Source organism: Ambystoma mexicanum, chromosome 6p, assembly GCF_040938575.1.
Source record: "Ambystoma mexicanum isolate Mex_15411 chromosome 6p, UKY_AmexF1_1, whole genome shotgun sequence".
Classification (NCBI taxonomy): Eukaryota; Metazoa; Chordata; class Amphibia; order Caudata; family Ambystomatidae; genus Ambystoma; species Ambystoma mexicanum.
In genome coordinates, this window is record NC_090935.1 from 1,448,290,345 (window position 1) to 1,448,306,418 (window position 16,074).

Genomic DNA, 16,074 nt, shown 5'->3' on the forward strand with positions numbered 1-16,074 from the left:
AAATCTTTATTTTTAAATACTCAGTCATGGATCTTGACATAATCGGGGTTTGAAACCAGTCCTCAAGGCTGGTCTGAGGCTGGGTGGCTGTCATCGGAGTCCACACAACCTTTGGCGGTACAATGCAGAGGAGAAGAGGAATCCATGACAACGTGTATGGAAACCCGTACCGTTGTCTATGTAGAGCTGTCCAAGACGTGGGTGTCAATGAAGCAGATGTAGGTGATGAGGTTGGACAAGAATTGCACCAGCCACTGGACTGCAACCCGAAATGAGGCACAAATGACCCTTAAGGTACAGTTGACGGCAGAGGCAGTGGCGATTCAGGTCATCTAGATGTAGACCATGGATCCGGCTCCTCGGGCAAAGGACTCGTCAGTCGACCCGGGCTTGGCTATCTTATTTGAGTTGCATGCGCCTTAGGGAGGCACACTCCTGGGCTTTTTTATGGCCCCTTTGCCCCTCTGATCCCCGGGCCTGGGGGGGTCATGCGGTGGGTGGGCTCCTTGTTCCACTCCGAGCAGCTACCCAGACCCCCTGCTCACCTCCTGTGCGGGAGTCATCAGTGACTGAGCTGGGGAGTCCTCTTCCCGTCGCCGGCCCTGGAACCCAGCTGATGAGTGCCACGTAGCTGAATTTGGCTGCTCCGCTTCCCGCTCCGAAGGGGCATGTTGGACGACCCTCACTTCTCCGCCTGTCTGCTGTTTGAGGTGGGTATTTGGCAAGCCCTTCCTCTTCCCCCGGTCTCTGTGGGATGCGTCCCCGGAAGGGCTATCTGGCCCCCAGTAGCTGCTCTGCGACCCGGTGCGGGCCTGTGCACCTTTGCGGCAGTTCCATAGGGCCCTGTGTTAATGCTGTGGGCCTTCTGTATGCGCTCCGGGCATTATAAGATAAGGCCCCTGTGCGATCGGGGTGGGCTGCTGATGCTGTGGGCTGCTGGAGGGGGATGGAGTGCACCGCTGCACGTTCGCATCAATGAGCCGCCATCTTGGAAACCCTAGTGACACCTTTAATGACATGCATTACTTACCGTAAAAACATTTCTGATGATTGTTATCTGCTAGATACCGTTTGGACAGCCCTGGAGAGTGAGTGACCCCTTGTTTGTTCAGATAGTACATGGCCGTGGTGCTGTCTGTGAGGATCAGGACCTTCTTTCCCTGCTGTTGAGTTGGAAAAGCTTTCAGCACCTTGAATACCGCTAACAGTTCCAACAGGTTTATGTGGTTGGATTCTATGTCTGACGATCAAACTCTGCGCGCTCTTTGTTGAAACAGGTGAGCTACCCACCCTGTGAGAGATGCGTCTGTAGTTAGAGTGGCCTCCACTGCAGGGGTGGTGAAGGATTTCCCTTTCAAGAGGTTCTCCCTCGACCACCACCGTAGCGAGAGAACGAGGGCTGGCGAGACACCCACTCGATCGTCCCATTATCCGCTGGCCTGACACCACGGACGCATGCGCAAGCGCATGTGAGGAACCAAATACATACATGACGCCATCATTCCCAACAGTCGCATAGCTTTGCTTCCCATCACCTCTCAACTGGCTACATATTGAGGGATTTGAAACAGCATGTTTTGGACCCTCTTGTTGGAGGGGAAGACAAGGCCCTCCTTTGTTCCAATTAGAGCCCTTAGAGACTGCTTGACCTGACTGGGTTCTAGGCTGGATTTCTTCTCATTGATGGAGAATGCCAGACTGAATAAAAGATCTATTGTTCTTTGGGTATTTGACAGACACGTTTCATAGGAGTCCCCTGTTATGAGCCAGTTGTCGAGGTAAGCATAAACCGGGATGGATTGCCTGCGCAGGTGTGCTGCTGCCACTGCTAGTACCTTTGCAAATACCCTTGGTGCGGAAGCTATGCCGAATGGTAGTACCTTGAACTGATAATGCTTGTGTTGTATCATGAATCTGAGGTATTTTCTGTGCGCCGGCAACATTGAAATATGAAAGTATGCATCTTTCATGTCCAGTGTTGCCATGTAATCCCCTGTGAGAGCAGGGGAATTACTTCCCGCAGAGTGACCATGCAGAACTTTTGTGGCTTTACAAATTTGTTCGCTGGGCACAGATCTAATACAGGGCGCATGGTGAGATCCTTTTTTGGGTACAAGGAAGTACACTGAATAAATACCTTTGTTTACCTGTGAAAGAGGTACAATCTCTATGGCTCTATTTTCTTGACGTGTCTCGACTTCCTGAAGAAGGGTACGCAGATGGTCTGGCGTCAGTTGTCTTGCTCGTGGAGGTCTGAACTTTGTGGACCGGCAGAACTTTATACGGTACCCTTCGGCCACGGTCTTCACTACCCACTGGATCCTCTGGGGGGTAGAGTTCCGGCCCATTCCTTTCCCACGCTGCTGACCCCTCTGGCGATGCAGGGCGGTGTATCCTCTAGTTCCTTGTGGAGAGGACCAATTATTTTCTGAGGTGTACTGGTTTTGAGGGAAGCGTTGGTCACGAAAAAGGTGTCTGGACCCAGTTCCTTGCCTTGTGGAGGGCTTTTGTGTGATTTGATCTAGTGTCTTAAGGGAGTCGTGCTCCTTCTTTGCAGTCTCAAGAGCTTTGTCGACTGCTCTTCCAAAAAGGTTGGATTCTTCCAACGATTTATTAATAAGTGACGCTTAGGTTTCTGGCTTGAACCCAGAGTTTCTTAGCCACGCGTGTCTCTTTAGGGTGCCCTGAGCCAACCATCGACCCACTGTCTCAGCGGAATCCAAAGTGTTTTTGAGTATGCTTTGGTGTACATTACTGCCCTTGGTTACTGCGGACGACAGAAGACGAGTCTGTAACGGTTCAGGAACCTCCCCCGCAGGCCTTCCTGTAACATGGCCCATTGAGCATCCGTGTAGCTGGCTAACAAAGTAGTAGTGTTGGCAATGTGTGTAGAAAAAGCTGCTGCAGCCGTGACCCTCTTTCCTAGGGCGTAGAGTCTTTTACACTCTTTGTCAGGGGGTGTCTCCCCGGTTGACAGGGGAACCCCTGCCCTTTTCCTTCTAGTGGTCACCACCAGTGAGTCTGGGGTGGAGTGACCTCTGATGTAAAGGGGATCAAAGGGGGGAAGGCCGAAATAGCTTTTCTATCCTTGGATTAACTGCTCTTGTGAGGGCAGGTGTTGGTAACGAGGGAGCCAGGCGCTTATTAATTGAGTTTAGAAAAGGAATAGCCTGGCTGGCCGGCGGTTTCTCTTTAAGAATGTCCTCTACAAAGTCCGCCTCAGGAACAGCTTCATCGGTGACAATCTTGAAATGTTCTGCTGCATCATGCATATCCTCAGGGTCATCATCCTGAGTGTCTGCAGGAACCTCCTCCTCAATGAGGTCATAAGTGTACACATCCTCCCCTCCTGAGAGGGATCAAAGAGTCTTGGAAATGTTGCCACAGGGGTCAAAAGGTCTTTTTCCCGTGGTCTTTTGGGGGTGGATTGCTCTGAGAGGATTACAAATCTGTCAAGCCTCGCCATGCAACTCTCAAGTTTTTCCCTAGTCCAAACAGAAGACCTAGAGGGGTCTAGAGGTGGAAAAGGCTCTTGTATACGATCATGAGGCCAAACTTGAGATTTTTGTCTCAACGCCGAAGAAATACCTTCTTCGCCTTCCGATAACTCTTCCCGGGGGACCGACAAAGGTTGCTAGTCCCTGTGTTTCTCCTTAGGCTTGGCGGAGGGTTCCGGTATTTCCTTCAGCCTATCTTTGGATTTCGACAAATCCTTGGGCTTCCCCGTGGGCATCGTCTAATCCTTTGACTGTCGCTTATGAGCGTCCGCCGAAACGATTCTCGCAATGCTTTCGGTAACGTCCTCCGCAGTAGGGAGAAACGTAGCCTGGGCCTGCGGTTGTGTAGTCTTCGGCGGAATCGGGGCCTTGTCGACGGACGCCTTCTTACGATGCATCTCAACGGTTCTTGGAATATTGGGGGTAGCGCCCTTCAATTTAGAGTGCCCGGTCGCTAGGCGCGTCTGCGACTACGGGGAGGACTGCCGATCTTGATTGTCGGCGGGCACAGCCGAAACTTCCAGTGTGCCTGTTGGCGCTGTGGTCCGCTACGACTTTGTCGAAGACTGGCCGGGGGTTGTGTGTTTAGTGAGTTGAGAGTGTTCGTCTTTGTCGCCGGGGTGTACATTCCCCATAGCAGTGCTTGAGCCGTGCCTGGCGGAGCTGGGGACAGACAACGCGGAGTGGCAGCGCTCTGCCGAAAGGTCAACGACCTCCGAGTCAGAGGCCTGCTCATCACTGATGCCCTCGTCGCAATAGGCGGTTGCGGCAGTGGGAGAACTCGACTTGCCCTTCGACATCCCGTAGGCCGCCCACCGCTTGACATGGCGCTCCTTCAATGTCTTCGGACGGAGGAGCTTGCAAGCCGCACAACCTTTTTCGTCATGATCGAGGGGCAAGCAATGGTTACACCGTATATGCTTATCTCTCCAAGGAAATTTGCTCTTGGAAATGCGGCAAAACCTAAAGGGATTCCTCTCCATACCTGAGGATAAGGCAAGTGACGAAGACCAGAGGGCAAAGAGGGAGGAAATGGAAAGATATTCTCAGATTTTACAGAAATGTCCACCCGACCCCACTCTCCCTACTGTGTAGGCCGACTGGAAGGCCCGGCCACGTGGTCGGCAACGCTGACTGGATCACTGTCCGTCGAAGGTCCATGGAGGTTTCGGCAGAGATCCGGAACAGCCATCGATAGGAAGGACGGTCATGGTGATCTTGAATAATAATATAATATATTCGACCAAAGGTCGATGGAACAATTAGCAATGTCTCTGGACGAGCTCCGCATAAGGCGAGCAGTATGCTCGGTGGAAAAAAACAATCTGAGGGACCTCGACGCGTGAGGGGATCTTGGGTACACTACACGTCACGTTAGCTTAGGGATAGTGTTACACGCAGGCCCATGTCAATGTTCCCATTTCAATTCTCGAAAGACAAGATGCAATACTCCGCGGTGACCGCTGGATGTCGGACTATATGCATGGCATGTGTTTCTAAGCAGATTAACAAGCATCAGAAACTCAGTTATTTGCTGTGAATCGGAAAACGCAAACATATCAGTGGTTCCCCCTCACCTGTATTCAGTTCAGTGTTTTCCCTTCTCTCTGTTTCATGCGGGGCCTTCAGGTATTGCTTCTCGTCTTTGCTTATCACCAAATCAGTAGTGTAAGCTGTCGCACCTGCAAAAAAATTGACAATTTCAGATTTACACTCCCACATATCTGAGATGTAACATTTGGTTACCATACCACAATATACACAAAACCTCAACAATTCTCTTCTCTGATACATTTACAAGTGACACTGAAATATTCAATCCACAGCCTTAAGATCTTTAACGATTGCATAGGCAGCATGTGGCCGTCTCAACTAGGACAAAACAGAAGATATTGTGCTGAGCCGGAGCCACATTCTCCTCTCCCAAGACAGCGCCCACAGCTCCCTCCTTTTTCAACTAAAACAATTGTTTCACCCAAACCAGTGAAGAATCTGGGGCTTTCGGGTAGTCAGCAACTTTATCATGACCTCCCAAAAGCTAAGGCTGCTAAGAAAATCCCGGTCATACATTCCAGCCGAGGTTCAATCCTTAAATACCTTCTAGATGGGAACCAGAAAGTCCAGATGCCACTAAAGTTGACATAGTCCTAATAAGAAGAGAACCTTTTACCCAGCCCTCCACTTACTTGTCCAGCAAGGTCAAAAATCAAATTCAAGATCCTATGTTAGATCTACAAGTTCCTTGGTGAATTGGCCCCACGCAACCCTGCAACAGGATTACTCCATACATCTCTGAGAAGCCTCAATGTTTCGCAAAATCGAACTCCACCATTTATCCAAACACATCTGAGATGACAGGACTTTCGCTATTCAAGCACAAACTCCGGAATATACTCCCCTGGCCTCATACCTTATTATAACCCATGTTGAGCACACTCACAAAGGTCCTAAAACTATCCCTCGTCCCCTTTAGAGAACAAACAGTCCTATGGGTTTCACTGAGATACAGCTGTCGGACCCTATGGGTAGCAGGGTGTACAACTTAAAATGAACAAACATTCCAGATTTGTGAGCATTTGCTCCTGTGATGAAGCGCCTGACTCAGAGGGTAAAGAATAGGGTGCGCAAAGGGGCTGGACAATGCCACCTACTATGTGATGCAGCACCTAGAGGAAGAGTGAGGAGGATGTGCTGGCACAGACTCCCCTGTCCTTCTTGATGAGGCAGGAGCTTGTCACAAGTTAATGTCTGACCTTCAGTAAATAGGCTATGTGTACAAATGTGGATCCAAGAGGGGCTTTTCTAAGGCTTTCATTGTTCTTGGGCCAGAATGGGTGGAGCTACTGAAGAGCCCCAGAGACTACGCTCATATGTGCACTAACAAATCCTTTGGAAGAATACCACAACACCTTACTCTGGGCAGAAGGGGTGTAGGCCAGAGCAACTGCCCTGGATAGATGCTAGTCCGGAGCAGAAGGGTGAGGGAGTTTGGAGCATTCATAAGAGCAGAAAAAAAATGTGATGGAGTGTGTTCAAGAAGAGAAGAGATGGCTAGTTTGGCAGAGGCTTAGATGAAGAGAAGAGGAGGTTGGAAGCAGGATAGAGAAGGAAGTCGACTTAGAGATAAGTAAGGGATTGAGAACAGCAAGGAAGGTAGAGTTGAAGACAAAAGAAGATGGGACGAAGAAACAACAGGAAAAGGTGATGAAACAGGAGGAAAGTGAACAGGAGTACATGATGATACAGCAGAATGAGAGAGTATGTGAGCAAGAGGTAGCAGTGATAAAGCAACTGAAAGAGATCAGGAGGAGGTGGTGAGACAACAGGAGCAGAAGAGCAGACAATAGGAGGAGATGGTGATTCAGCAAGCTGAGGAGGGGCAGGAGGAGGAAAGAACCGGAGACAAAGACTTCTCATTTAAAGGGGGAGGTTACAGACTAGAGGCAGGTTTAGGAAGGGAGAGTGCTGCCATAGAGATAGAGGTTGCAGGAAGTTGTAAACAGTTAGGGGAGGTGCCGCCAGTATGTAATTTGCCTGCTGGACTAGAGTGGGGATCGGGAGCCGGCACAAGCTTGTGGAAAACCAGCAAGGAAGCCATAGAGCTCATAGTAGAGGAAGGTGTTGGTTGTAGCGCACAGATGAACAGAGAAGAGCTCCCTAGGATCAAGATGACTGTTCAACAACCAGGACCATAACCGGAAAGGGGACTCAGTTCTTTGCAGGACCAACTCTAGATCAAGCCTAGAAGAATCCATCATCCACTCCACCAGCCAAACCCGCAATTCTTGCTGAAGACCTTGGGGCTTAAGATGGGTGGCCTCAAGCCCCATTCCCACTATATCTAAATCTTAACATGGGAAACAGATAACCCTTGGAATTAGACCCTACTCCACAGTCCCAAGAGAGGAACCTAACATGTTGAACAATCAAAAAAGTGCAGGCGACTTGAGTAAAAAGGGAAGGTCAGAAGTATGGAACTAAAGAAACTGGTATAAAAAAGCAAGCGATGCCCCAGCAAGCACTCCAAAGTTTGGAGGAAATTGATCTCACACGAAGGGCCTACGGTCCGCGAGTAAAGGACATATGGTTGAAAATACAAGAGGAAAGAGGAACGGTGAGCAAGTATTTGTTGTCTGAAGAATGGGTTTTGAGTTTGCGATAGGGAGTACGAGTCTGGGGAAGGGGACGGACAGAGAAGGATGGGGGCTGAGTGGGGGTTTGCTTTGGCTTATGGTCTGTGTTTTTTTCATCCTTTTAAAAATGATGAGCTTCTTTTTGATTGATGGTTCTGAGGTTTTACTAATGGAAAAATAAACGTTGTTATTAAAATAAAAGTGCAGGTGACACTCCACCCCCCCAAACCTTGAGTGACTCAAACCCTCCAAGAATGGTCAGGAGGGGGCCTGTACATGAGACTCGTAAAATCTTGCAACATTATTTTTTTAATTTGTTAGGTTGGTACTGGAGATCTTTCCTTCTTTTGATTTGAGTTCCTTATGTCAGATTTTCACAGTCATTTATTATTTCGGTCCAGCTAAATGCAACAATGCCCCCCCCCCCAAAAAAAATCTAAGAACACCCTAATAATTTAATAATTGTGTAAGGCTGATGTGTGATCCATGTCCTATTCGTGACTTTTGGTGTCTGAATGGGATCAACACGCTCAGCCATTAAGGCTACCACATGCAAGATGTATAACCAGAGCCAGACTACTAATATCCTAAAGTCCCATCTCGGAAGAACAGGGATGCATTTACCTGAACAAGTGGACCCAGTGTCTGGGTGTCACCTTAGTTCAGCTGGCTTTCTGTGCCCCAGCAGCCATTAGTGGCAGTGGGATCAGAGCATAAAACCACAGATTAGAGAAAAGGCCTCTGAAACTAAAATCAGACATCCTGGTTGAGCGTGATAGCCCCAGTACACAGGACCAGTGCCAAAAAACATTGCTAAAACACCAGTCCTGGGACATCAATCTTCCATTACAGGAGAAGAAGTGTACACAGCTGTGCAGGGGTATGGAGGTGACCTTCCGTCTTTACAAATCCTGAACAAATCGCCTGTAGATCTGTGGTCCTTCACCTTGCAGTCGGAAAAGCCAGCCTCAAGTCAAATCCCAGACAATTGAGACCTAATCCATATGAACAAAGTTTGGAAAGGTCCCCTGATAACTTAAGAGGGTGAGAAAGCCCACAGGGTCCACCCAATGCCCAAAGAATGGAAGATGTTTTATACACGACAGAAGAGTTTGTGCCAGTATAGTCAACCTCATAGAACCCATGCAGCCTAAAGGGGTGTCAAATTCTGATGAACCCTCCCGGTCCTCCTCATCACCTGTGTCTTCAATTGTACTGTCGTATGTCTCTGACTCCTTCTTGCGACGAGGTCTTCGTAGTTCCTTGGACCTTCTGTCTTTTTTGCGATGCAGATAGGGACGAGCTCCCTCGGAGGCCACCCTGACCTGAATTATAACCAGGACCAGGGAGACCCCGAGGAGCAAGCTCCCAAAGTTCAGGGAAAAAGCCACGTAGGCGTAAAAAACCCGGAGTGATCGAGTTCTGGAAAACTCCTGTAGCGGTTTACAGATGAGGGTTGATTCTTGCACTTGGAGTCCTTATAGATCACAACAAATGTCCGTGAGGTAAATGGAGAAGGATGAATAATACTTCTGGCGAAGTGTAACAGGCTGGACACTGAGCTTGTCTGCGAAGGTAGGAAGGAGGCTTCCCGTAAACCAGGTGGCGGAAGAATACTGATAGTCGGAATGCTAAAAAGGTAAGGTACTAGGAGGAGATGTGGAGAGAACAGGACGTCGGAAAGCCGTAGAAGCACGGGGAAGAAATGAAAGGGTAAAGAGGAAGAACGCCAAGTGGCAGGAGGGAGAACGGCAGGTAAGAAGTACCAGAAAGATACAAACAACCGGTTTACAAATGTAAACACGGAAAGGTAAGGCAAAGGCAAGTAGATGGAAACAGAGGCAGCGAAAGAATCAGGGCGGAGTCACAGAGACAGAAAAGGTAAGAATGAAACACCGAATGAGCAGGCTGTGTAAGAAAAGGGAATGAATACACGTGCAAAGATACTTACCCGGCACCGTAGATTGTGAAACTGAGTAGGAAAGAAACAGGTACCCACTGAGAAGGGAAGGGAAAAGGAATACCGGACGAGACCGGTACAAAAGCTGAGCGAAGACAGGCAAGGGCAAAAGTAGAAAGATCGGACGAAGCCGATAAGGTAGCAGGAGGCGAAAAGATTCCCCCGGGAACCAAAACACAGCAGGAAAGCACGGGAGCATCACCAAGAAACGGATACAACGCTCAGAGCCAGGGAAACACACACAGGAAATAGAACTGGCGGCCATATTGGAAAAACACTAGACCGCCAAAACGGAACATGCACCACCATATTACAAGTATTTCCATCTTTGCCATACCTTCCACGAGCATGGCATGACAGTATGCCCCCTCTTATGGGGTCCGCCACCTGGCTTGCCTGGGTGTAGGCGATGGAATCGTCTGATCAGTCTGGGAGCATGAATATGAGAGTGAGGTTCCCATGTCCTCTCGGAACAAGGGTAACCTTTCCAATGTACCAAGTATTGAAGTACCCCTCTCCTATACCTGGAGTCCACCAAATAAGACACTTCATATTCCTCAGGTATATTAGGTACAATGGTGGAGTGTCTCTTGAGGGGCCTGTTGTATTGGTCTTCAACGTAGGTCTTGAGCAACAAGGAATGAAACACGGGGTGTACTCTTCTGAGATTGTGGGGTAATTTCAACTTGAAAGCTACCGGGTTAACCTTGGAGAGGATCTCAAAAGGACCAATGAATCTGGGAGAGAATTTACCCACATGAGTCCATCTATGTAGAAATTTGGTGGCTAGCCACACTCGAGTTCCTACCTTCCAATCTGGATTGGATCTCCTCTGTAGATCGGCGTACTTCCTATACCCCTTACGACTTTCTTCCAGGGAATGTATGGCATCCTTGTGGACCTGTCTAAGGGTGATCAAAGTTTTGTCGATGGCAGGAGTGCATGAGGAGGGGGATCCTGACCAGGGTAGGTGTAGAGGATGATAGCCGTAGGTACACATAAAGGGACTCATGTTGATGGCAGTATGATGGGAGTTATTGTAGGCAAATTCTGCAATATGTATGAAGTACACCCAATTGTCCTGTTCTCTATTACAAAAACAGCGAAGATACTGCTCGAGAGTGTCGTTCAAGCTTTTCAGTATGGCCGTTGGATTGTGGGTGGTAACCAGATGACATCGCTCCTTGGATTCCTAACTGATCACACAAGGAAGACCAAAACTTGGAAGTGAATTGGGTACCACGGTCACTGACTATGGTACGAGGAATACCATGTAGTCGCACAATCTCTTTCAGAAACACTGCTGCAGTCTCTGAAGCTGAAGGAGTACCAGCTAAAGCCAAAAAATGAGCCAATTTGCTGTAAGTGTCGACTATGACAAATATGGAAGTCATACCCTTTGAAGGGGGCAAGTCCACGATAAAATCCATTGAGATCTCTTCCCAGGGTCTTGAAGGTAATTCCTTCTGTTGGGGTAAACCGAGAGGTCTCTGTCTAGGGGTCTTGTTGGCTGCACAAGTGGGGCAAGAGGTAACATATGACTGGACATCTTGCTGTCTGGAAGGCCACCAGAAACTTCTGGATAGTAGTTCCAAGGTTCCCTTTTGACCTCTATGACCTGCTAGTGGCAGATCATGACACCACTTTAATGCTTGGGTCTGTAAACTTCTGGTCGGGAGAAAGAGAGCCTGGCCATGAAACCATAATCCTTCCTTTTCTGTAGGATTATACTGTTGGGGATCGGTAACCTTGTTATTCTTGATGCCTTCTCGGACCTCCTGAAGGAAAAAATTGATAGTAGAAATGAATCTCTTCCCTAAGAGCATCCTCTCTTGTTCTTGATATGTTCCAGTATCGTCTCCCCAACTGCGGGAGAGGGCATCTGCCACATTATTCTGAGATCCTGGGATGTAGGTGATCATAAAATTGAAATGTGAAAAGTAATATGCCCACCTGGCATGTCTGGAGTTTTTACATTCCATTTGTTGCAAGACCTTGAGATTGCCGTGGTCGGTACGCACTATGAACGGATGTAAAGCCCCTTGTAGCAAGTGCCTCCACTCTTCACAGGCCTGACGGATCGCTAATAGTTCTTTTTCTAGAACAGAGTAGTTCCTCTCACTGGATGTAAGGGTCCTGGAAAAGTATGCCACTGGGTGTTCCAGCTGATCTGATCCCTTTTGTAAAAGAACAGCCCCGAGAGCACCTCCTGAAGCGTCAGCCTCGAGAATGAACTGTAAGGTTTGATCTGGTTGCATAAGTATGGGAGCAGTAGTGAACATGGCCTTAAGCTAACAGAAGGCTTCCCGAGCCTCGGTTTTCCATTGGAAAGAGGTTCCCTTTTTAAGTAGAGAGGTGATGGGCAAAACTATGTCAGAGAAATTGTGTATGAAACGGCAATAAAGATTGGCTAGACCCAGAAATCTTTGTATATCCTAAACTGTTGTGGGTTCTGGCCAACGTAGAATGGCCTTGACCTTCTCTGGATCCATGCGGACCCCTTCCTTGGAAAGGATGAATCCTAGGAAGGAAACCTCTGTGGCCTCAAATACACATTTCTCAGGCTTGGCATAGAGTTGATGAACCTTGAGACGTTGAAGTACTTCGTAGACATGTTTGCGATGTTCCTTCAAAGTGGGAGAATATATTAGGATATCTAGATAAACTACAACTGAAATGTATAATAGATCAGAGAATATTTTGTCAACAAATCTCTGAAAGACAGCAGGGGCATTGACTAGTCCAAAGTTCATGACCTGGTATTCGAACAACCCCAAGAGCGTGCGAAAAGCGGTCTTCCACTCATCGCCCTCTCTGATCCTTAGCAAGTGATATGCCCCCCGAAGATCCAGTTTGGTAAAAAAAGTTGAGCCTTGTACTGCCTCCAAAATGTCTCTGATTAAGGGCATTGGGTATCTGTCCCAGATCGTCAACTGGTTGAGACCCCTGTAATCGATACAGGGGCGTAGCTCAGAGGATCCCTTCTTAGAGACGAAGAAGAGGGAAGCCCCTCCCGGGGACTTGGACTCCTTGATCAAACCATTCTTCATATTGGTATCTAAGTACTCCTTCAACACCTTCTTCTCATGGAAGGACAGAGGGTACATTCTTCCGAAAGGAATCAGTGAATCACACTTGAGATCAATTCCACAGTCTTCTGGATGATGAGGAGGCAGGAGTTTAGGAACCTTATCTTCAAAAACCTCAGAGAAACCTTGGTATTGGATGGGAACTGTAGATATAATGGTCTGTGGTAGGCTCACTGATTCGCCCGCCTGAGTCTGGTCTTCAAACCTACCAGCGTTATGCTCACTGCAAAACGTCATGTGAAATCTCAACTTGTTGGCTCTCCAATCAATCAGGGGATTGTGCAGTCGGAGCCAAGGTATCCCAAGTATAACAGGGAAATGGGCTGCTCTTATCACGTCAAATTGTATGGTCTCCAAGTGTTCTCCCATCAACACCTGGATGGGCTTGGTCTCCATCACAATGGGCCCTGAAGACAAATGTTTACCATCCTCTCCTTCCACTGGAATGGGTCTTGGCTTTTCTTGCAGTGGAATGCGATGTTCCTTGGCCCAAGTTCCATCTATAAAGTTGCCGGCAGCACCACAGTCTAACATAGCGAGGAGGTTTAAGGTAGAAACGGAAGGTATTGTGAAGATTATGGGAAACACCATTAGTCGGCTGTCTTCTTCATTTCTTGGGTGTTGTTGCAGGGATTATAGCTGGTTTCCCCGTAATCTCCCCTGCGTAGAAGCAGGGTCTGGCGTTTCCCTGGCGCCGTGGCGGAACCTCAGGACAGACTCTCAGAAGATGCTTAGACGAACCACAGTACATACATAAGTTCAAGTCACGTCGTCTCTGACGTTCCTCCGAAGTAAGTGGACCTCTCATAGTGCCGATTTGCATGGGTTCGTCCGTCTGCTCCTTTTCCCTTGGGGTAGGATGTATGCTTAGCTGACTAGGCGTACTCCGACCTCTCTTTCTTTCATGGGGTCTCTCAGCCATCCGGAACTCAATTTGTAGAGCCTAAGTAGCAAGTTCTTGAAAGGTATTAGGTCGTGCCACCCGAGCCAATTCATCTTTAATCTCCTCGTGGAGGCCTCTACGAAATATGGTTAATTGGGCTGAATCTGGCCACCCTGCTTCTGAAGAAAGGTGCTGGAACTTGGAAATGTAAGTCTGAACGTCTTGTGTGCCTTGACGTACATCCAACATAGCTTCATAGGTGGAATATTGAACCTCTGGGCGTTCGAATCTTGTCTTGAAATTCTGTTTGAATAGGTCAAAGTCATTCACAGAAGGATCGTCACCGGTGACCAAAGGTGTAGCCCAAGCAAGGGCGCTTCCAGTTAGGTTGGCCACCAAGAATCCCACCTTGGCTCGACCTGTCTCAAAGGTCCTGGGTCTGAAGGCGAAATACATGGAGCAGGCATCTAGAAATTACTTTATGAGCTTGGGATTGCCATCAAACTTGCCAAAGGAAAAAGGCATGGGAGGCAAATCTCCTCGACCTTCATCACGGACTGCTACTTGCTGGCGTACTGCCACATTCTCGGATCGTAAGTTCTGTATGTTAGGCAGAAACCTGTGCAGTTCCCTCTGGGACCACTGCAAAAGATTTAGGACTTACAGGTGTTTGGCAGTAAACCCACTTGGTAGCAGTCTGTACCACACAGATTCACTTGGTAGCTGTGGCTGAGCAGTCAGACTTCCCTCAAGAAGAGTTAGGCAGTATACAGGGTATTCACAATAGGTCAAGAGAACACAGTAGAACAAGCAAACACTCACCAGGGCTTGGTGTAAAATAAATATAATTATTTATTTAAAACCACATCTAGAAAAACACACAGGCACTAATAATAAGCAATTCAAAAACACGGTCACTAAAAGATATACACTCCCTTAAAAGAATATTAGACAAGTCTTAAGTAAAGCCCCACTTATTTTCAGACAGCAGTGAGCGCTTAACGTAGATGGCACTGTAATAGTTTGTTTTAAAAAGGGAGAGAAGAGCAGAGAACAAGTTGAAACAGATCCCAACAATTTTATCAGAACATAACAAGAGGGAAAGGCAAAGTAAAACCGTGAAGTTAGAGTTCAAGCGGCCGGATACACTTTCAGAGGATCCAACCGAAATGTGTCCAAGGTCACACAGTTGCAGTGCACAAAAGTCTTGTAAAGGTTCAAAAAGGAGTTGGACCAAAGAAAGGGACCAGTTAGAGGGTCAAGGCGGCCAGCCCAGTCCAGAAGGTTAAGGAGTTATTATTACCTTGTAGCAATCTTTAGAAAGGGAGGCCTGGCGGACACGGTACCTTAAAGTGGTGAGAACGCTCCAGCGGGGGCAGTTGTTCCTGGAAGCGGGTGCAAGTCGGTGCTTCGCCCAGGGGAAGAGGGGATCTCGTCGTGGAGGAAGACAGGAGTCCATTGCACTGCCAGGGAAGAAACCAGCCGCGGAGTTTCTCAGGTACAAGGAGCGGTCCGGTGATTCGCGGTTCAGTGGTGAGTGGCTATCCGGCTGCCGGGGTGCTTGGCACGGGCAGTTCGACCACAAACCGGGCTGGGGTGCGAAGAAAGAAAGGAAAACTGGTTGTGCCCACCAGTCAAGGGAAGAAGCCTCTCCAGCCGGGAGATCTTCTCTGTCGTCGGGAAGTGGTGAGTGTCATGATGCCTAACCCCGGAGCACCAGGCCAGGCCCAGCACCCCCGGAAGCAGGCATCATGCCCTTGGGTAAAAGCCCAGCAGCCCCTTATAGGGGCTCTTTGGTCTCAGTCCTGGCGCCTTTGGCGCCAGGCTCATGTTGGACATCAGTTCTGGCGCCATAGGCGCCAGGCTCATAAAGGGAGGTGTTTTGTGCACTTACCTGATGCAGACCATGCTGCACGCTTCAGGCCTCCCTGAGACCTGAAAGGGACTATTTTTTCATAGGGACTATTTTTTCACTCGGGCGTGGCCAGGGAAGGATACATACCTGGGACTTCTTTGGAGGCTATTTAAGCCACGCCCAGACAGCAGCTCATGCTTCGCTTTGTTCTGCTTCCTGCAGCTTAACGCTCACCGTGTCTGCTCCTGGACTCCAGCCACACCCGCCTCGAACCTGGAAGACCTGCAAGGAAGGAAGAGAAGAGAAAGGTGAAAACCAAGGACTATTTCAAACTTCTTACCTGCATCCGGAATCTTCTCGCCAGCATCCCTTAGTGGTCCAATTGGATCACAGGCTGCAAAACAGAAAAGCAGATCGGTCCAAGTTTGAAACCCGGGTGTTGGCCAAGACCCACGCTAACCCCAAGGGGGCTGATGGCTCGGAGCCTATGCAAATCGGAGGGGTTAAAGGACCCCTAACTCAAAAAGAACGGGAAAGAAGACGACAGATGCAATTATGCCTTTATTGTGGGTCCTCTGGACACTTTCTACGAGATTGCCCGGTTAAGCTGCCCAAGAAGGTGTTAGGAGCCGCTGATAAAATCCATGGAAACTCTGT

The 16,074-nt window shown here is 48.6% G+C and overlaps 1 protein-coding gene across 4 annotated transcripts in view; it reads right to left on the reverse strand.

Annotated features, from left to right (window-relative positions):
- LOC138510502 (zinc finger protein 154-like) overlaps positions 1-16,074 on the reverse strand; it is a 256,353-nt gene that overhangs the window by 67,508 nt on the left and 172,771 nt on the right. For all 4 annotated transcript variants that reach the window (XM_069626202.1, XM_069626201.1, XM_069626204.1 and 1 more), the window contains exon 4: positions 5,075-5,179. In XM_069626202.1, the coding sequence (XP_069482303.1) occupies positions 5,075-5,179 (105 nt within the window). The remainder of the gene's footprint in view (positions 1-5,074; positions 5,180-16,074) is intronic.